The sequence below is a fragment of the Triplophysa dalaica genome, chromosome 24, assembly GCF_015846415.1.
Source record: "Triplophysa dalaica isolate WHDGS20190420 chromosome 24, ASM1584641v1, whole genome shotgun sequence".
Lineage (NCBI taxonomy): Eukaryota > Metazoa > Chordata > Actinopteri > Cypriniformes > Nemacheilidae > Triplophysa > Triplophysa dalaica.
The window spans coordinates 4,845,580-4,868,321 of NC_079565.1; the positions used below are offsets into that span (position 1 = coordinate 4,845,580).

Below are 22,742 nucleotides of genomic sequence, written 5' to 3' on the forward strand. Positions count from 1 at the left end.
TATCGCGATTCTATTTGGCAGCGTGATTCTTGGGCGGGTATCCAGCAACTCTTTCAAACTTTATTAAAAATGTGTTCCCTGGTAAATGAAGACACTGTGGATGAATCCATATATTCGTTTTAAGAAATCTATGCCCATATTGCAATATTTGTGTAGTCACTTTTAGCAACTTCTAACCAACCGCCGTTTAAAAAAAATCACAAGTGGCCTAAAATTGGTGTGTTTTATGTCTTAGAATAAAACAGTATATATTTAGAGGTTTTGTTTACCACAGACCATATTTCAGGCGATAAACCAAAAACGCATTAAAAAACCCATAGACTTTGGAGCAATGGAACCGAAAGTCCTAAAATGCTAACTTGCTTCCAGGTTTTGCATATAAAAAGAAGACATCTTCTCAGCTCCCCTATAGCACCGTTAGATAGGTTTATGGTAGCGTGACCACCCCAGTTGCAAACAAAGATGAAAACAAAATTCTTGAATATGAAATTATAGCATTAATATTTGTTTGGATTGACATTATATCGATAAACATGTCTATTAAAAGGGGACGTCCCAATACTTTTGTCCATATAATATTTTGTGTTGTTTGCTTTTGAATTCCGTTTTCCAGTCTTCATCTCACAAATAAACACCCGCGTCACCCATTCAACACCTACAGTAAACCACTGCAATACACCGTAGCAGCAGGTAAGTGTGTTCTGTGGCCTCTACCTGCCTGTGTCTCCTGCTGGGCAGCACACATTAAAAATTTACGATGCCCATCCCAAGCAAGACATCATTATTTATTTACGGCTGCCGTTTCGTCCCAATCTCTTGATGGAATACAAATGAAATATGGCTATTTGTATTCCAGATTGCCTTCATTCCCCCTCAAATAAAAACACATTTCGTTGCGTTATTTCTTCAAAAAGGCGTGTTGTTGTTTACAGATGCCGGGGTTGTTTCGAGGTTGATTTAACCGTGTAATGAATGCCATGATTGCGTTAATGTATTCATAGGGTGAACTCGTTTTTGTTAAATCTGATGCGGATTGATTACGGACCTAATATGATCAGAGAACAATGTGTTTGCGACAATCAATCCGCGGCGAGAAATGAATTTTCGTAGACTCAAGGCTGCCGGGGTTTCGATGGAGATCAAGGTGGCGAACTTGTGATTGCTGTCTGGAAAAGTTGCTGAAGGAATCTCATCACGGACTTCTGAGGAACTACATTCAGAGCCTCAGGGCTAGATGCTGACCTTGAATTAGTACACCAAAACATCTGTCTTCTTTACTTGTTAGATATCAAGTGTTTTAAATGTTTGATTTTGTCAAAAACATAAACATTCATTTGCTTCAAGTAGCGAGAGTCTACGGATGGTTTTCTTGATTTCATCTCAAAATACTTAAGACTTCTTCACGATTTACCCATTAGCTGGGCAGAGGTGAAAAAGATAGCCAGGGGGGAGAGAGAGATGTTATTTCTTCAGCGTTACGACCAGGAAACCAAACAAGAGACAGCCGATCGTTCTTGTGTGGCTCTGTTGCCCACAAAACATATAGAGGCGCTAATTTAATTTCATGTTTCATTGGTTGCTGACGCCTTACATAGGAACGTTAGGATGCCATCCCAAAGGTAGAAGTATGACTGCAGACTGGAGAAAGGAGGTCCTGATTTCTGGTATTTACAGCAGTGCATTACGGTTCATAGGCTTCAAATGTTCACTTTTAAAGATTTTTGTAAAATATTTACTTTAAGCATTTGGCAGATGCTTTTATCCAAAGCGACTTACAGTGCTTTATCCTTTACATTTTACATAGGTATTTGCAATCCCGTCGGATCGAACCCGTTGTTAACGCAATGCTCCTACCACTGAGCTACAGGAAAGCTATATTTAACAGAAATATTAAAGGAAAGAAATATTTAAAGAGTTATCAAGAAAGCCCATAAAAGAATACATTTCTATTGATTATGCTTAGTTCGTAGAGATGCCAAACTTGCTGAAGGTATAGTTCAGGCCAAAATAAAAATCGTCATCATTTAGTTTACTTTTATTTTGTTCAAAACCTGTTTATGACTGTTTCTTATGTGGAACACAAGAGAAGATATTGTGAAAAATATTGAACAATTTTGTGTCGATACAATGGTACAAATATCTTTTTTTGTGTTCTGCCTTGAAGTTATGTAAATGATTAAATATTTTTAATTTTGGGTAAACTATCCAATTAAAAAAAGTCGGTAGCATTTATCAAAAATATATTACTTACAATTTAATGCCTATGAGTAGGCTATGGACAAAGCAAATATATAACTATAACAAGAGGACAGAGTTCTGAAATATTACCACCAACAACACTCAGAAATGTCACCTTATCTTTTGTTGTTTTTGGAAGAAAAAAAATCTCTCTCTCTCTCTCTGACTTTCGAGTGATCGGTTTAATCTAGGCCATAATGAAATTCCCCGCAGAGAAACATTATGTGGAGGAGAGGGGGGTGGAGGGGTATTTAAACAATTTATGAGAACCCAACACCCAAGCTTCTGCAGTTCACTGGCATCACCTTTTCATCAAGAAGAATTGATAAAGGCCAGATTACAATTATACACACTTCTTGTGTATTTGTCACAGCAAAAAATTGTGTTGTTGGCTGTATTTGGTCACAGATATCTATTAGTTAAGTTTACTACACTTTTGAAAATGTCATGTTTGGGAAAAACAAACAAACAAGGAGTAGAGGGGAACAGTCTGCAATTCGATTATAGCCAAATCGGCTGTTAAATTGTTTTGTGTTCGTCTAGACGTGAGTATCGATCTTATCGCTGTTGGGGTCAATGTTTGCAGTTTTACACATGCATATTCACATGCACTCCATATTCAATACACAACTCGCACTTAATACTGTGACAAAAACAAAACACTTTAGCCTTTCACAACCTTTTGACTTTTTTGGTGGATATCCTAATGCCACAGAAGCTGTCGGTAGAGCGTAAGTTGTCTCAAGCCCGTAACATTTCTGTAAGTTGTTCCGGACATATAGGCGCAATATTTACCCTAATTTAATCTCCTGTGACTGTGTGCCCACAGAAAGCAATTTCAAGTCGAGCCTTTGTACTTTATGTTGTGGATTGATGATTCTGTTCCGTTATTGGTTACATGGAGGCAAAACCTGGAACAGAATAATCGTGCTCAGAGTCTCAATTCTCTATTGTTGAAAACAAAATGATGTTCAAATCTCTGTGTACCGTACAGTGGTCACAGTAACAAATTAGATAGTTGGTGTGCCATAGCAACCTTTAAGAAATATTCAGGGGTTTGCCATCTTTGCTGCACAAGTTCATTCTGGCATCATGCATGTTGTCATCGTACATAAGGAGCTTTCTTAAAAGACATTAATTGTTACTAGTGCAACACATTTTCTGTTTTGCATTGTTCCCTTGGAGAAGTACATCAAATCTCCTCTGTAAGAGCGGAGAAAGTGGTCAATTATCCACTACAGACAAATTTAACACAGGTAAGTTAATGTTGCTCTTTTTTAACGTCCCTTATCTTCTATGACAGAGATGCCTAAGGCAAAAACAGTCTTGAAAGCAAAGTGTGAAGGGGCATTAGTGAGGAAAAGCAAAATATCCCTCGTAAGAGCTTCATTTTATTTATCTTACATAGAGTTTGTATTGAACAGCATATTCCACAGTCAGAAAGGCTTAAAACGCAATGCAGGCACTCCATAAATATTTATGATCACACTTGTTGAAATGCCAAAAATCAAGTGCATTTCTCACAAATAGATTTGTGAGAGAAAACCATCAATACTTAATTTATCAAAAAAGAAATGTAAAAGAAAGTTAGAATACTAAATTGAAATATGATGACGTATTGATGAAGTCAAATCTCATTGGTTGAAAAATTGCGTACGAGACAAGCGAGAACCAATTTAATGTGAGTTTTCATGTCTTGTCATATTTAAATTGACTAAATAGTTCACCAAACAGTTACAGTACTAGCCTAAATAGTTACTTAAGTTCAAACATATTAAAGATATAATTCAAATATTGCACACGTTTCAGCGGCAAAAAATTTGTGGGGCCCAATCGTGACGTCCGGTAGACCTCAATATAATCAATCATTTTATACAATTAACTATTCATATATGTTAATATTGATATAGATGAAATATCATATAATTATGACATTGTAACCAAACACAGAGCGGAAGTAACTTCGGGCCAGGCGCGTGTGTCCGATAACTTTACAAACGTTTGCGAGAGCGTCGGTGACCATTACGTACTGTATGATACATTTCAAACCTGTCTAGCTGTCCACTCCGCAATAGAAAAGATACAAGAGAAAAGTTATTGTACAACCGCCGGAACCATCAATCAAAAAAACGACGCGCAATATCCAGATGGTCCACTGACAAGAAAAACAAACCCGAGATAAGATGATCAATGTAAACGGGTTTCAGTTTGATAAAAAGACGCAGCGCACAGAGCATCCAACAAAATCTAATCAAGTTAAAAGGGCATGACGCTTGTTATAAACCAAGCTTCTGACCAATGTTTTATTCATAAAACACTGACGCTTTTCAATTAAACCGTACTTTATCGGTTTTAGACAGTTTTAGGCTTCTTTTGAGGAATGTAAATAAATGATGAACAGGAATCTTTCTTCTGAAATGATGATCTTAAAATAGTAAGTATGACTTTCTTATGCAGGTACAGGAATCGTTACCATACATGTGTCTACAATCCCATTTATCTCTCTTGTTTCTCAAAGTCAACCCTGATACATACATCTGGGAGACGTCTATTTGATGTCTGCATTACATCTGCAAAATATATTTTTTGGTAGTTCGCACATCTGCAATACGTCTCTAACATATTTCTCCCCTCTGTTGTCATATAGAATTATAAAAGATGTCCGTAAGATGGGCTATGATAGAATGTATGTAAACCAACATTTCTAAGACGTTTATCGGATGTTTTCAAGATCTTCATATCCTGAGCAGTCATCTTAAAGACATCCCTGATCTATCGGGGATCTCCCGCCACCCTCCCACTTTGTTATTTCCCCATTATCTCATCCTGGTAGATGCGAACAGACGAAAATGCTCGTAGAATGCCTGGATTTTGGTACCCAAATGTTATCGTTATGACCTTTACATTATTGGAAAACAACGACACTTCCTCTGAAATTCAACATGATGGTTTAACTTAATCAATCATTATTATAAGGAAACAGTTTCCAACACTCAACTTTAACCAATAAAGTTAAAGATTGTAGCTTTAAGAACAAGCTGTTGTGAAGAAAGAGTAGTTCTCTTCTTATCATGTCCATATAGCCCCCAATAGCTATTTAAAGAAGACCACCTGCTTGCCGAACGCATGTGATAATGTAGTAATCACCATCACAGGCCCGAGAGCTCCAGGAGGGTCATTCAGCAGGGAAGGGAGTAATACCTCGACTGGTATCGTCTCCCTGCGTTGACTGCAGTGAGTCGAGCAGCAGACTTGGTGTGAGACACAATTAAGAAATGCAGTGGTGTGTGGCATAGCCCGCGTCCCCCGCATACCAATGAGCGCCCGCTCGCCGCTCTGCACTCAGGTACGTACCTCACATTGCCAGGATCTAATTAGACCATCTCTTTGTAAATGGGAATGAGATTACAGGGCAGGACAGCATGCTGTTTGCTGCAGGTTGCTGGAGACGGGCATGGAGGTCACAGCTAAGTCATTACCTACCCCTAGATTGAGCCTTAAATGCCCCTGAGAGATCGAAATGAAAATGGAGTCATTACACACACTCTCTTCATTCGGAGAAACAGCGCAGTTATCCTTCCTAGTTATTATTCTATTGACGCTGCGCTGAGACTTTAGACGGGATGTTTTGACTCATCTGCGGTTGCCATTTGCTTAGAAATGGTCTCAAATACGCAGTTATAGTAAAAATGTATAGTAGTACAGTATGCTGATGGAGAACGAACACAGGGCGTGCTAAAATACACATAGAAACTGTGATGCAATACAAAACTAAGAACACTTTTATCCAAAGTGACTTACTGTACATTTAAGGTTCAAATAAGGTTCTGTTTCAACTCATGGTTGGGTATAATATGGACATTTTCTGGTGTCATTTAAACCAATGGTTGGGTTTGTCCATATTTAAGCCACCCATGGATCAAGTGTAGAAACTACAGTATACTGTATATTTCAGATATTCACCCATAATGCCTATTAGCTGTAACCAAAGTCAATATAGCATAGATTCTCATCCCACATTGGCAAATCACTGTACTGTATGGTGTGAATTGCAACACATACAAATGAAAAAGTTTGATGAATTTAATTGCATAAACAGTGTTGCAATCTTTCTTCTTCCATCTAGACAGAAGTTAAAGCCGTGGTTAATATGCAATGGCAGATTTCCCTTCGAGCTAAAAGTGTCAGCATTTAATTGCTTTCTTCTGATTCTTCTGATTGGCTGCTGAATTTGAAAATGGACTGACTTGAATCTTTGTAGCGAGGCTGTTCATTTTTTCGAAGGTTCTGTAAAACACTCTGAGGTTTACATGTGCATGCTTCATTTTTTGTAATGATTTTTTTGAAGCAATGCAGATATAAAATACTTTGATAGGATAAGAAAAGACCACAAACAACCTTTATTTCAGACTGAGTTAAGTCAAATAAAGCATCTATCTCGTTTTACTCTTTCAATATGTGCTCTAAAATGGACCAACAATGAATTATATGTAATAATATCTGTGAGGTTAAAGACGGTTTCATCAGAACAGTGAGCCCGAAGTTTACGTCCGGTCTGTGTTTGGATACAAGTCGTTTAAATTTGGGGGCGGTTTCCTGGACTAGACCCAGACTAATTTAAATGTTAGAGTTGTTTTCATCGAAAAAGACTGAATATCTTAAAATATATCAGTAAGATTGTTTTGTCTCAAGATGCACACCAGTAATGTTTTTTGGAAAAACAAGGCCCAGTCCTGTTTTAAGAAAATCCCTGTCTGGAAAATGTTTATTCATGTTAATTTATATTAATATTTTATTGTATATTCATTGTATTAATTAACTATGTGTATGTTAATATAAGTTAAATAACTGTTTTACTCTCTAAACTAGTTAGAAAAATAGAACGTACCGAAAACAAAAATGTTCAAACGTTAACATAATAAATATTATTAAAAGTAAACTTCATCTGCAGTGCTAACATATCCTGTTATGTAACAGAGACTCTTGCATTTCTCAGTAAGCTACTCAGCTGTAAACAACCCATAATGTTGTCATGATTTGAGCTGGAACATTGCAAAGACCGAACGATTGGCATATCATATTATTACGAGTACACGAATGTGAATTACTGTTCAAGTGTTGTTCTGCACATTACATACATCATCTTAGATTCGCAGAACACACGTGACTTTTGAAACCTCATGTTACCTTCTGTGATTCAAGACCTCGGTATCTAATTTGATATGACCCTTAAAGGAACAGTTCACCCAAAAATGGTGATCATTTGGAGTTGTTGTTCTAAACCTAAATTATTGTCTTGCTGTTTGAGAATACAAAATATTGATTGTTTTTTTAAAGAAGCTTAAAATGATCAGTAAAGCACAGAAACTTTAAAGGGATAGTTCACCAAAAATGTATCATTTCAAACATGCATGAATCAAAAGATATTTTGAAAAAACTTGGTAAATGAACAAAGACCCATTGACACCCATTGGTTTCGTGTCCATACAATGGAAGTGAATGGGTACCGCCGTTGATTGATTACAGACATTCTTCAAAATATCTTCTTTTGTGTTTGTGTAAGTAAGTCAAACAAGTTTGAAATGATGAGAGGATGAGTAAATGATGACAGAATAAAAAATGTTGGGTGAACTATCTCTTTAAGTGCTTTATTACGTGCTAAAGTGAGATGTAAGTAATGAATCCAACTACTCAATAAGTTATGCCTTGTGTTCCATAAAAGAAATAAACAATCACAAAAGTTATAATACTTTATTATATTAATATAAATAATGAGGATAAGTAATATTTTTGGGTGAACTGTTCCTTTAAGACAAGCTAACACTCAAGACACTCTATATTGATAGAAAATATAAATAACAGATAAGACAAACAATATAACTTCAATAAAAGTATCTGTTACTGATGTCCATGTTGTTACACTGTCCACTCTTGATGCTTAAAGTTTCCATTGCATCTTGTTGCAGGAAGTGAGGAAGTTGTTGTGACTTCCTGTCGGTAAGCCGTCGCTCATTCTTGCCTTCATCCTCCTCAATACTGGACATGTTAACGTTCACCTCCGTGTCCAGATCATTAGCTCCAAACAGGTCAGTGCAGGATGAGTATTGGATCTCCTCTGGGCAAGGTGGTTCATCGTCCTCGAAGCAACTGTAGAAACCAAAAGCAGACTATTAAAGCACAAAAAAAAACAAGTAAAAGCTAGAGATGTATTAATCCAGATAAAATGAATAAAGTGCTTCCCAAGTCATCGCTTCATCACTATGAAGTAAAATAAAACTCTGCAGCTGTGCGCCTCTCGAAGCATCGCCGAAGGACGCGGTGACCTTCAGCTCACCAAGCGTTTTGATTGACAGTAAACATAAAGCCCAGTCACACTAATCAGATCAAAACCACAGGGATCCGAGGAGAACACGCGTGTGACGAGCAATCTGATTCCTCCCGTCCTCAACCCGGCTAGATGCGCGTTTGTTTATAATTTTCTCTGCCCTGGGTGGATATTAAAGGGAAGAATAACATCTGGTGCGCCACAATGTGAAGAACAACATTGTGTTTTCTCCTCTTCATTATATGGGAAAGATGAGATGCTGAGGGTGAAAAACTGAGTGCTCTCACGAGACGGGGGAGCAGTGGCGGAATGGCCGTCTGGAGCACCGGGAGTTTTCCCGGTGGGTCGCTGCTCAATGTGGGCCGTCCCACTGTATGAATATAAAGAAATAATAGTATTTTCTTTTGCTCACTTGTTATAGTCGTGATTTCTGTGCCCTAGCCACAGCGGTAACAGCGCTCGTCAATGTCAAAAGCTTGGCCAATCAAACAGGGTTTAGAGAATTCTAGCTAATCAAATCACAGAGGCCAAGTAGAACTTAAACCAATCAAACTGAAGAAGACAGACGTTTTAGCCAATTCGATTGAAGAAGACTGGACGACAGAAGTTCGGTAGGCAGGCGCTAACAGACACCATGCACAAATTCAGTTTGATGAATGAAGTATTGAGATATGGGAAATCAAACATAACAAAGCTTAGCAATAAAAATGATTAACGGGCATATTTTAGAGATGCAAACTACTTCTCTTTTGTGAATTCAGCTGTTATAAATGAAAACTAGTGTAAGATGTTTAACGTGCATTCGACTCAACATGCCTTTAAACATAACCGAAAGCATACAGTAATACCATTCACGCCATAAGGAAGGAAAAACATGCTGTCGGAGAGTCCTCGCCGCCGAGTGGCCTCGCGGTGCCTCCCGAAGCGGAGGCTCTGAGGAAACGGAAGTGCACAGTGCGGCCACCGTCAAAGCTTCGGTGGAACGGCGCCCTTTGCTGCCGCGCCCCTGGGTCGAACTGGGCTATCGTCCAAGCGGGAGCGGGGGAGTTGCTGCCATCCGCCAGAGGCCTGGCCTGCATCCGTCCTCCGAGGGGGAGGAGCAGGGGGCAGGAGTGCCGGGTGCGGCCACACCTGCCAGAGGCCTGAGCCTGCGTTCGTCCGCCCAAGGGGAAGGAGCAGGGGACGGGGAACCCGCCCCGACTCCCCGATAAAGGAGGAGCCACTCGACGGTCAAGTCGTCCACCGAAGCCCCAGGGCCACCGCGAAGGAGAGTACACCGGCTGGTTGAGGACCGAGCAGCAGCATGTCGGGGAACCGGACTGTAATTTTTTTTTTTCCTCTCTCCCCTCTCTCCTTCCGGTCGCTCCGAGGGCTCCCGTCTCCGTTGTCTCGTCTCGTCGCTGCATACCATACCATCTTTGACTGACTCATGGTCAGTATCATTTAGTGTAATTTACAAAGAGGTCAAATACATAACCCTACATTACACTGACATGTTTTGGCAGACTTTTATTTAATTGTGATGTCTGTTTGTTGCTTAACCTGCACTGTAAACTGACTGTTTGTTGTTAAATTGGCTTTCCAATGGGTCTTTTAAAGGTCCTTAGAAACATTTGTTTCTAAATTGTGGTGATCTAGAATGATTTGTGCATTAATAAGCTGGTTTATTATGTTGACAGCCTGGTGTTGTGGGCTGCTCCTGGTGAAGAAGTCCAGGGGCCCTTTTAAGTCCCCATCCGCCCCTGAACAGAAAACACGTCCCTTTCAAAACCAAATCACGTCCTCTTGACTCACGAAATGAACCAATTTGTTTTGCGGTTGTCAGAGCGGCAACAGGTGCAAGTAACTTCTTTATTCTCCCGGGTCTCCGAATACAGCGCGGGACGCATAACAAGCGGTGATATTACTGTCTTTTTTGTGGATGGAGCACCTGTCGTCTGCAAAGCGGGATCATTTGCATACACAGTATACGGGCCGTTTGATTGAGGTTAATGCGGTCTTGTGAATATGAACAGCTCTTCAAAAGGAAGTTAAACATATTTGTGGAGTCATTAAACTGTATGAAAACCTCATTAAAATAAGGAAACACCTGGTAAATTTCAGCAAAGCACTTATTGGTTATTGATCAAGACCGTGGAATTATACTGTACGTGTAATGCAGTCAGTTTGAGCGGGGTATCAGTATTGTTGTTTCGATTTCAAACTGAGATGACATGCGAAGAACCACACTTACAAAAACTAGCTCCTGTCTTTGATATCTTAATTAAAATAGCACTTGGAATACATTTCTTATGCAAATACTCCCATAAAACAGAAAAATCTGTTTCTCCTACATCAATAAGATTAAATGGAGGGCGTATGAATTCCATGCAGCTTCATTATGCAAGGTCTTTTTACACACGTACAAGACATAGTGATGTATATAATATTGCATTTCTGTCAATAGATCCTCCAAAAAATGAAACAATGGACCTGAGAACTCAAACATCAAATCTCCTGAGCTATAGAAACAATACCGTTTTCCTTCTGGGTTTCAATGCGGGAACACTGTATCTGCTTAAATTGCATGTCAGGTCAAAGATCCACTTATTAACAGGTCATGACTAAATTAAAAAGATCAACGTAAGCATTGACCTTTCTTAAACCTTTACAAAAGAAATTCATGAAAGCATCATTATAAAAGCACTTCATATTGTCTATCAATATTCTCATTCTTCGAAGCAGTAAAGACGTGTGCATTGGGACTAACATCCATTTAATCTTTGGCAGTGAAACACAAAATTGGAGCAGACATTAAAGGGATCACCCAAAAACGAAAAGTCTGTCATTGTTAACTCATCTTCGAGTTGTTCCAAATCTGCATAAATGTCTTTGTTCTGATGAACACAGAGGAAGATATTAGGAGGAATGCTTATAATCAGACAGATTTTGGCCCCCATTGACTCCCATAGTAGAAAAACATACAATTGTAGTCAAAAGTGCCACAGAACGGTCCGACATTCTTAAAAATGGTCTTTTGTGTTCAACAGAAGAAAAAATTATAAAGTATTTTTTCCTCCTATGGGAGTCAATGGGGGGCACAATCCGTTTGGTTATAAGCAAATTACAAATGTACAGATTTGGAACAACTCGAAGGTGAGTAAATGATGACAGAATTTTCATTTTTGGGTGAAGTATCCCTTTAAACATGACTGGGTATTCAAGAGTCATTCATAATGTAAAAAGTTAAAATAGACACATAAAAATGTCATCCGTTCTTATCCTAAAAGACTGTTGCATTTTTCTTCCTCAGGTTCTGCTGTAACACCAAATGACAGTCAAACCACAGGAAGGACAAACCTTAACTGACTTTCATGGAGCTCCCGAAGACACACGTGTCAATAACGTTTTTGATGTCCCAAAAGAATAGACCGGAATGATCAGTTTTAAAGAACAGGGCACCTTCAACTCCGAGACCAACAATGCAAGCAATATCATTTGTGAGCCGAACAACAATGGCAGTTTTCGATTTGATGAGCTCATATTTTGACTTCTCTGAAAGCAAAGACTTGTGTGCTTATTCAGGTCTGGTTTCAATTACGTTAAGTGGACGCTGAGAGAGAGAGCTGTGTTCGTTTCTGTGCCGCTCTGCTACGTCGAGTCCATGGGTCTTTCTGATAGACAGCAAAGCAGGTTCTCAGCACTCCATCATAAACACAAACGAAATAACAATGTTGTCCGGGGCTAGTTCTTCTACATTTCAGTTTCTTAACATCAATTTATTTTCTATAGTTAAAGGCACACCAAATCATTTTGGCGGACCCTTAAAATATGTCTTCACACTGTTGGATGTATGGGAGTCCAGCTTTATTAGTTTGACTCTATATGGGGTAAGTTGTCACAAAAGGAGCCAATGAAACCGTGACACAATTATGAAGTAAACACAAATAATAAAAAACAAAAAGACAATGTACAGAAATCTTTTTACTAGATTCTACCCTACAGTTTAAAAATCAGTAGGTTCCAATCCTGGATTCTGATTGGTCGACAGTTAACTCCTGTCATAATATATCCCAGTAGATTAATTCTTGTAAAACTTCACTTGTTCAATTAAATAATATAAGAATTCTAAAAACAGAACAAAATTACATATTAAGACAGTTTTGGTCTTTAAATTTAGCAGTTATACAGGTGACAACTTGCCCCAGTCTACTTTATACTGCAGACAGACAAAGAGAGAAAAGGCGAAAGAAAGAAAATGAAACACACAATCTCTAATTCAATTCAAACTCAATGATATCTTAGAAAACCATCCTGGTTGGCTAATGTGCCGCAGGTTGCTAGGACACAATCACCTGCCATTTCAATTACTCCAGCATCACTTGTAATTCACTGTATGTATGGAAGACAATCAATGGCTGCCAGAAGGATAAGCTCGTGTGGATGGAGGCTGGAACATGGAGACTCCGGGGATTCGATAAACAACAGACAGCTGAAGGGTCCGGGGTTGACCGCTTGGCATAGTCGTGATGGCAAATTTATTAGCAATGGCAAACTCGTGCCCATGTTGAAAGACCCAGGAAAGTTCGATCCAAGGGTCTATAATAGGTCTAGACCACATATGAATGTGAGGCCCTGGTTCTGTATACAGTTTTTGAGCCAATCATACAAGCTATAAAAATATCATGTGATTAGAGAGACTTTGAGGAGAGAGAGAGTTTGCACTTTGAACAACTCAGAGAATATTAGAGAATGCCTTGAGTCATCTCACAGACTTGGCAATCGTGATTTCAGTTTAATGATCTACAGAAGTCCCTGTTGGCTCGGCTAAATTGGTATGCATGCTTCTGAAACGCTGGCGTTATCTGCATTTTGTTATTTCGCCCACGCGCTAACAGAAAGAGTTTGAATTCCTCGCTGGATAGTTGCTAAGTAAATACATCATTCATTCAAGTATTATGTAAATATTTACAAGGGCTGTGCCACATCTCGATGGATACGAGAACAGACGATGCAGAGAGTCAGAAAATGTCACAGTGGGAAACGGCTTTGCAGTATAGAAAAAATGAGCCGATAATAAAGACACTGACCCGCAATTTATAAACTCTTTGAAAATACCGGGATTTGATTGCATTATTATTCTGACAGGCGCTATATGAACAAATGGAAGTATATATTTTTTCAAACATGAATTTCTTACATGTAGTCCTTTCAAGAGATTTTTGATGCAGGAATAAGGCAGAATTTTATGCAAGTTACATATTTATTATATTTCGTCTCGTAATTTGACATTTATTGGTTAATTTAGATTTATTTTATCTCTTATATTTTAGCTTTTCCCTTTGTTAAATATTTGGTCTAAAATATTTGGTCACACTTTAGATTAGGGTCCTTTTCTCACTTTTAACTAATTATTAAATATGACTTTTGCCTCAATTAACTCCTAATTTTTTTTTATGTAGAATAAGGTCAGACAATAATATGTGCTTTATACATTATAATTTAAAACCAATAAGCATGTTAATAAGCAAGTAGATAATAATGAAATTGTGTGACTTAATATAAAGTGGAAACAAATATTTATTTTCTAAAGAGTTACCAAGTTTTCATTTTAATACCGCTGTATACCTTGTTTAACATATGTGTGTGCTACAAAATATTTTATTGGTTATATATTCAGGCACTCCAACACATTAATCTCATAACTTTTTTTAAGCTTTTCTATTTATTATTGAAGTTTCTCAAGATACACAATTGTACGCCTTCCACAGCTCATCTGTTCTATTTGCATCATAACAGGAAACCTATTGTCAGTTTTGTAATTATATAAAATCTTAATCGGATTATTGATGTCATCCACGGGACAAAATCCTCAGCGTTCAGAAACAGTAATAGCACAACAACATTCATCATAAACACAATGGAAGTGTGAGAAATGGGGATCAAATCTCCTCCCACTATCACCTACTGACCAAAAACAATCCAAACAATTCTTCCCTCGCCTGCTCGATAAAGGGTTTTGGCCGCTAGAATTTCAAAAGGCAAATGTTTCAGCAAGAGGAAGACAATTGCCTCAGTTGGGACCTAAGTAGGACCTTCTTCCACATTTCGATTCTGTTTGAATCGCCAACCCAGAATATCTTATAACACTATTGTAATATTTAAGTTGATGTTGTAATATACAAGTCAATATTGCAGCAGTGCATGGTATTAAATACACTTTAGTACTGTAAATCAATCACATAAAACCTTTACCTTCCCTAGATATTATCCTATATAATAATCAGAGCTGTCAAACGATTAATTGCGATTAATCGCATCCAGAATAAAAGTTTGTGTTTATATAATATATTTCTGTGTACTGTGGATATTAATTTTGTATTTATAAACACATGCACATACATGTATAAATATTTAGAATTTTTTTATTTATTTATAAATGTATGTATGTATTTATTTATATTTACCAATCATTTAAATAATTTATATTTTTTTGTTCTATATGTATGTATTTGAATGTGCTTTTCAATACAAAAATATTATGTACAGTACACATATATTATGTAAACACAAAACTTTATTTTGGTTGCGATTAATCGTGATTAATTGTTTGACAGCCCTAATAACAATATAACAATAATAATGTCTATTCTATATGCCATGCTGTGGACCGAGACTTCAGATCACAAAATTATACTCAAAAGTTGTTTTTATTTCAAATGTTGCTCAGAACACAGAAACAGTAGCTAGGAGTGAGATATTGTCAGTTAATGACAGGACTGGTGTCTAAACTACTTACAATTCACAAACATGATTTGATTACACTTAAAAAAGAAGTTACATGCATCTCTGGAGAGGTGTGCTACACTACCACACGGCATGTAATTGCCTCTCAAATCCCTTTTTGAAGGCCTGGTCCCTAAAAATAAATATATAAATAAAATAAATTATCATAAACTACTTATAATGGATTATGGTTTCACATTCAGGAAGAGGTTTAAGTACAGGAAAAGTACTTAGGAGGTTTGAGACTAGACTAGTACTTAAAAAATATACAGTACTTGAAATGCCATGAGCTTTGAAAAAATATGACCTAGCAAATGTTTTTGAATGTCTATTAAAATGATTTACATCTGTTTAAACCGGCAGACTGATTAAAAACCTAATGGGTGATACTGGGTGAGAACATCAGGTTCCATTGCAATTGTATTGACAGGTACGCCCACCCTACTTGGGTATACATTTGGGCGCTTCTTAGTCAACTCATACCACGAACTGACAAAGATTAGGACTGGGTGAGCATTTGCTTTTAGACAGAATTCTTAAAATATTAGAGTACTATTGACTAATAACACTTTTCTTCATAAATTTTAAGTGCATTACTAAACCAGTAAATCATTTTACTTTATATCTATATTACAAAAAACACAACAACAGTTAACATCACATCATGTCTAAAGGTGTAAAAGTTTTTGTTTCTGTAAATCAAAATTCTTGCATATGTGACAACGTATGTCCATGAACAATCTGACAGGCTCCTCAGAAAGCTCCAAGAGAAAACTAAAGTAAAAAAGAGTGTGTCCAGAGTCCTGGAAATAATTTAATTTGCAGATTAGAAAGGACAAGCTGCGTGCCGCATGTCGGGCGCTGGAGTGAGCGGGCCCGTGCGACGGCGGGGGACAGAGATTCAATCAGCTCTCTCCTGGGAGATGCCCATCGCCGCACAAGGATACGCTGCTCTTGTTTACAGTGTGAGCTCTCACAAACTATTACAGACACATCATAACGGAACTGCCAGCAAATATTTTCTAGAAGGCATTTAAATCAACGCCACTCAAAAGCGGTTTGCAGCCCTCTTTTACAGCTCTTATCTTCTCTCTCTCTCTCTCTCTCTCTCTCTCTCAGCGCATAGTGCATGCTAGTAAAAGACGTTAGAGGTAGTTGCGTTTACAACACGACTGTAACAGAAGACAACAACTGTGAATTGTAAGCATACTTTTAATTCTTTGATGAGTCTGTCAAATTGTGCTTTAATAATTAAACAACTGTGCGATAGGAAGTTTGGTGAACTTTCATGATGCCAATTTTTTTTATGTATCGTGAAATATTTAGAAATGCATGAAAGATACATTTTTGGAGGATCTAATGGGAGAAATACGATGCAATGTGCATAACTATGTCTTCAGAGGTGTATAAAGACCATACGTAATGAAGCGTTGTGTTTTTATTACCTTAGAATTATCCTGAGTGGAATTCGCCATATTGTTTCTACAGTAGCCCTTAACGCACAAACTTCTCTACAGAGTGCGTTTCGTAGATACCTTATTTCCTTCGCCAAAGAAGCGAAAACGTGAGGACATCTTTGTGCTGTAGTGCTTCAAAGAGAAGGGTGGAGTGAGCCGTTGGTTGCAATTCAAAACCTGACCACTAGATGCTGCTACATTTCATACACTGGACCGTTATCACTCCGTTCCCTTGAGGAAAAAGGAATACGATTTTCTCTAGGGTCTTATTTTTACCATCTACTGTAACGCTTGACCACATTGCTTCAAGCTCTTTAAAATGCTGAAAGCATTCTTGACCTGGCATGTGTCTGAATGCATGCATGATTCGGTAGTCATTTAATGAATAACTTCCGCATCCACCACACGAATCGATACTGCAATGTAAACAAACATCTCTTAAATCAATATCTGTCTATAACCATCCAAATTTGCCGAGAAAGATATGTTTGTGCTGTAAACAAGGACTTTATTTCAGTGCCATCCATCACAATTTTAGCAAATGTAGTGCATGATTAAAGGGGATCGCAAGCTTTTAGCAAATAAGATAATGTTACGTTTTTTGCGGACTGACGCATCATGTGTCTGGTGTAAAATGTCATGAAAAGCAGAATGGCCAAAAAAAGTGTAATATTCTTTTCCAGAACCAAACCTGACGCAATCCGCCGCAACTTGCATTTACGCATTTGGCACAGCGACTATATTGCATTCAAGTCGTATATATTCAGCAGTATGTAGTTCCAGGGAATCAAATAAATCGATTAGTTTTGCAGTGATCTAGCAATTGAACGACATGACCAACAACCATTAACAAACTCAACATCAAGAATGCGTGTTCTATAGTCTCGCATTCTAACAAAACTACATGTCGTAAATCTGAACCGTGCATGACCGAGCCGAGAGCTCAACAGATCAAGAACTTCCAGGTCACAGCTTCTGTGTCGTACATTGGAAACACGTTTCTCATTTGGCCACCAAAAAGCATCCGCGTTCAGTTCCAAAATGCATTCGCTTGACTCTTTCCATCTGTTCGCGCCGCTTGCCAAGCAGGTCGACTAAGGGGCATGCGTAAGTGGACGGGTACCGCTCGGTAACGGGGATGACACTAAACGCGTCCGCTCCGGAGGCGGATCTTGAAATATATCTCAGGAGTGAGCAGGCAGCTGTTCAAAGGAATTACCATCAGCTAATGTGGAGATATCCTGCCCTCTTCGTTCAGAGGCGCGTCGGGCTGATCGTTCATGAGACGACCGTTTGCATCTGGGAGCTCTTTGAAAGCGTTTTAGTACAATTAGAAGGACTCCATTTATTGGAAAGACTCAGGTTGTTATTACCATTACCATCATAAATAACATAACCAACAAGCCAGGGAAAGTTTGTATGATTTATGAAAATTGCTAATATGAGGTGATATTGGGATACACAATCGGCTGCGCACAGCAGAAAATAGAAACAACTAGATTTGTACAGAATGAGGAAAATTTGACTTATTCTTAATTTAATCACCCTCTTGTCATTTCAAACTATTCTTTCTTCTGCAGAACACAAAAGAACATATTTTGAAGAATGTTGGTAACCAAACAACACTGGACCTCATTGACTTTCATTGTATGGACACAAAACGACAAAGACATTTCTCAAAATATCTTTTTGTATTCCACAGAAGAAATAGTCGAAAACCGGTTCTGAACATTAATAGAAAGTAAGAGAGGAAGATAGTATTAAGAAGGTATAACATAGTACTTTTGAAACTGGCAAAACAGCCCGGCATGGGAAAAATAAAGAAGGGATGAAGATTGTCTTGGAAAGCAGTCATACATTATGTGGCTTTCTCTCTAAAGACTTCTTAAACGGTCTTAATAAATTGAAATGAAGCAAGCTAACAGTCAGGTTCAACCTTCGCCAGTTTCCTGAAGGGCGACAGTCATTTCAGAGTGGATTAACAAGTTAATGTAGTTTGTGGCAACTTTTGATGGAATAAGTTTCACAGCAGCCCGGCTCAATTCTCATTGTCTGAATTGCTGGAGGTGCATTCACGGGCCGAGCTGGGTGAATCTGAGGACAACATAATAGATGAAACGGTAAGCCGGCAGTCGTTGCTTGGAAAAACTGCTGGGCAGATTCAACACCAGATTCTTGAGGAAATAAACAGAGGAAAATCATAACAACAAATGTAATCGCTGAGGTCCTGTGATTGGATTTAAGTGGAATTTCATTATTATTGTTGTTCTCATTGGAGCTCCTGTCTGTACATGGGTAGTTGTCAAATAAACCGTACCATGCATCCTATGGTGGGAATATACTGTTAAAAATAAATATTATCAATACTTTTATCTATAATATAAAATTACATAAGAGACTTAAAATCATTGTTTTTTGCTGTCACACCATAGGACAGGTGCAATTCATTTTTCAACCACCCGTATATGTTTGTTTCTTTGCGTGTTAATACTCCTTTTTGTGTATTGCAATCTAATACATTCCCCGTCTGTTTCAAGTAAATGGTATTAATAAAGCATTCTGGAGAAAGAATATGAGAACAGAAGGGTCCGCGGGGGCTCAATTCCAAACCCCAAGAGGTGAAGAATTTCTACTGTACGGATATATTAACCTTTAATGAAAAACGTCCTGATTTAGAGATGTTGAGATGTTTAAAGCTACATTTGAGAGCTTGTTATTTCCTGGGCGTCTCAGCATCAAAATGCAGTGGGCATAAAAAGGCGTACTCGGAAGCCCTGAGGTTATTTTAAGAAATCCTCTTCATGTTAAGTGACGACACGGAAAAGCTTTTCAAAGGCGGAAAAATTAAACCTTTTCATTGTCACACTCCCGCTTTGATGGAAAGCCATCTCTCTCTCTCCATTCAAAGATCATGCTTTATTATTACAAAATCAATTCTCTGCCTCATTTTACTATGAAAGCAAAAAAGCAGTTCTCGCCTCTGACAGCCATCACAAAAGATATAATAGACCTGAAGATGAAGCGAGCGAGAATATTTCAACGTAAGGTGACATCTAGAAGGTATTGAGCGTTCTGACCGGCTGCTTCTCATTCGCCAGCACATGTGTTGCATCTAAATAGCAGGCATCTGAATGTGAATTCCCTTCGCTCACAGAAGAGCTACAGAAAGGCTTCCTGTCAGTTGTGAAGCGTTCGGCTCTCTTTTGTGTCTGGGGATTGAGGTGAATTAACCATCCGCGTGATTCTGTCTGGAATGATTTGGGATGGGTGGCGTCAGTAGAGCCGCTTGTCCTGGACTGACTTCTGGTAAGCAGAATGAAGGCTGTGAGAAGAGAGAGAGAGAGAGAGAGAGAGAGAGAGAGAGGGGGAGGTTGTGCTAGCACTTGCGTAATATAGCTGAAGTTGCGAAGCTGGCGGTTAAGTGACATCCATCTATATTCTACCGTGTTGAGTGTCAAAAGAGACTGATCGAATCTCTAACATAGACCCTGAACACACAAGACAATCTCTTGCTCTCTCTCTCTCTCTCTCTCTTGCACCCAGATATGAACTTTACATTCACGTGGGTGAACGGGGACTTTACTTTGACTTTTACTATGCTTAACGTATTTAATTTTAAGCTAAAGCAAGCTACTGCTAACTTAGTCAAAAGTATAGATTCATATGAAATTTGTAAACTAAACAAATAAATTGTAGTAATTCAAAAGAATTGAAAATAAATTTGTTAACACTTTACAATAAGGTTGTATGTGTTCACGTTAGAAGTGTCAAACGATTGATGGCATCCAGAATAAAAGTTTGTGTTTAAATAATATATGTCTGTCTACAGTGCATATTAATTTTGTATTAACAAACACACACACATATTTACATTTAGTTATTTATATTTACCAATAATTTAAATTCTATATAAATGTTTCTTGAATATAGCCTATGCATGTATATGTTTTTATAAAAACTAAATTAATATGCACAGTACCAAGATATATTTTATGTAAACACAGACTTTTATTCTGGACTAATCGCAATTTATTGTTTGATAGCCCAAGTTCACATATACAACATTTTTGTAAAAAGTTAGCATGAGTTCAATATTATGATAAACCAACAAATAATTTGGCCAGAAGCATTATGTTAAATTCCACTGTTCATTTTACAAATTCATATTATTCGGTCGGTCAAAAGTTGCCGCTACATATTTTCTTGCCTAACAACAGAGAGACAACATCTCGCACTGTATTCATAGCTTGCAAAGTCAAAGCAGCAGGCATCCTTAAATGTATTTCTTATCTACAGATGAGACATTTTCTGCTGCTTCCATGTAAGCAAGATATAAAACTATTCCAAGCAAAAATAGGTATGAAGCTGCATTCGGCGGATGCTCGCAGTTCAGTTACGCAATACACTTGGGTAAGACCAGTCAAGTTTAGCATTTTCTTCTAAACAATGAAGAAGAAGAAAAAGCGAAGAGGGAGAATAAAAGAAAGCAGGCAAAATCCTTGAGAGGGGAGAAGAGTCGGATAATCTCCTCAGAACACAGAGCGCCTGTGTGGACAAGATGTAACAATTCAAAACGCACACAAAAGGGATTTAATTGAACTTCGTAGAAATCAATAGCCTAGTTTTGGTCCATTTCATTCCATCACAGAAATCAAGACACTAAGTGAATTTTAACTTGAGGACGAGAGAGAGTGAGGGAGAGAGAGAGGAAACAAAAGATAGAGAAAACGAAACTAGAGAACATTGCTCCCAGGAAACTCCTTTAGTCACAAACGGAAAGCTGGCAAAGCCCCTGATGCTTTTATTTCAACATTTTATATAATATTTAAAAAATGCTATGCAAAATAGTTGCCTAGAAAAAATTCTACGCTAACTTTAAATGGTCATTGGAAACCACTAACAAAGCCATTATTTCTTTAAATGTCCGGGCCCAATGAAATCAACCAATAACACAATTCCAACTGTCAGGTGTGACAAATCCCGACATCAGATATTACAAATTAAAAAATTGGCCTAATGGAAACATCAGTATCACAAAATCTCACATAAATCACAAAAAGATTTTTACACTACCATGAGGTCTTTTTTGGGGCAATTCAATGTTTTTCTATGTTTTTGTCGCATTCTTTTAAGATGCCGCTGTATGGTTCGGCTACATTTCATACTTCATTACATCTCTAAAGTTGGTTCGCAACCCACCATAAAACCTAAGGAAGTTTGGACAGAATGACAGAAATTATATTTAACTGAATTACATTTCAGTCGCATAACATCGTTGAATGGAAATAGTGTATTTTTTTGTAAATTATTGATATTTAGAAAAAATAAATAGTTTTGCACAAATCTGTAATAAAACCAGCTAAAATGACATGTGAGTCATATTTTTGTGTCCTACATTTTCAAGTCTTCATCATCAAAAACTTTAAAGAATGATCATGAAACTTTTTCACACACCATTTTAAAAAAGGATGGTCCGGCTACATTTTAAGCTTCATTACAGTAACACACCTCTAAAGTTGGTTCACAACCCACCATGAAACCTGAATAAGTTTGGATGGAATTACTTATTGCTAAAAGATTTTTTTTACATCTCAGTCGCATAACATCGTTTAATGGAAATGCTGTCATTTCGCTACTTTTTATCGACATTTAGAAAAAAAAGACATAAAATCCACAAATCTATACTGGAAACCCTGCTTATATGATGTGTGACATCATATTATTAGTGTACAAAATGTTCAATTCTATAGTGTCACAAACTTTATTAACATAGGGCAAACCGCAACTAGGCAATATCGAAAATGACACGTATGCACATTTCTGTTTTACAACTTTTTCGAACTCTCCTTTAACTAAAGTCTTTACTTCTATTCCACTGCTGCATTGCATGCGTAGGCATTTCCTCCAGGAAATGCAAATCTACTTATTTTCATTCTGCTTCACCGTATCATTATCAT

The 22,742-nt window shown here is 37.7% G+C and overlaps 1 protein-coding gene across 2 annotated transcripts in view; it reads right to left on the reverse strand.

The window, feature by feature from the left end:
- Positions 1-6,306: 6,306 nt before the first annotated feature.
- Positions 6,307-22,742, reverse strand: part of LOC130414458 (cytosolic carboxypeptidase 4) — a 143,147-nt gene continuing 126,711 nt past the window's right edge. For both annotated transcript variants that reach the window (XM_056740380.1, XM_056740381.1), the window contains one exon: positions 6,307-8,385. In XM_056740380.1, the coding sequence (XP_056596358.1) occupies positions 8,121-8,385 (265 nt within the window). In that variant the 3' untranslated portion in view covers positions 6,307-8,120. The remainder of the gene's footprint in view (positions 8,386-22,742) is intronic.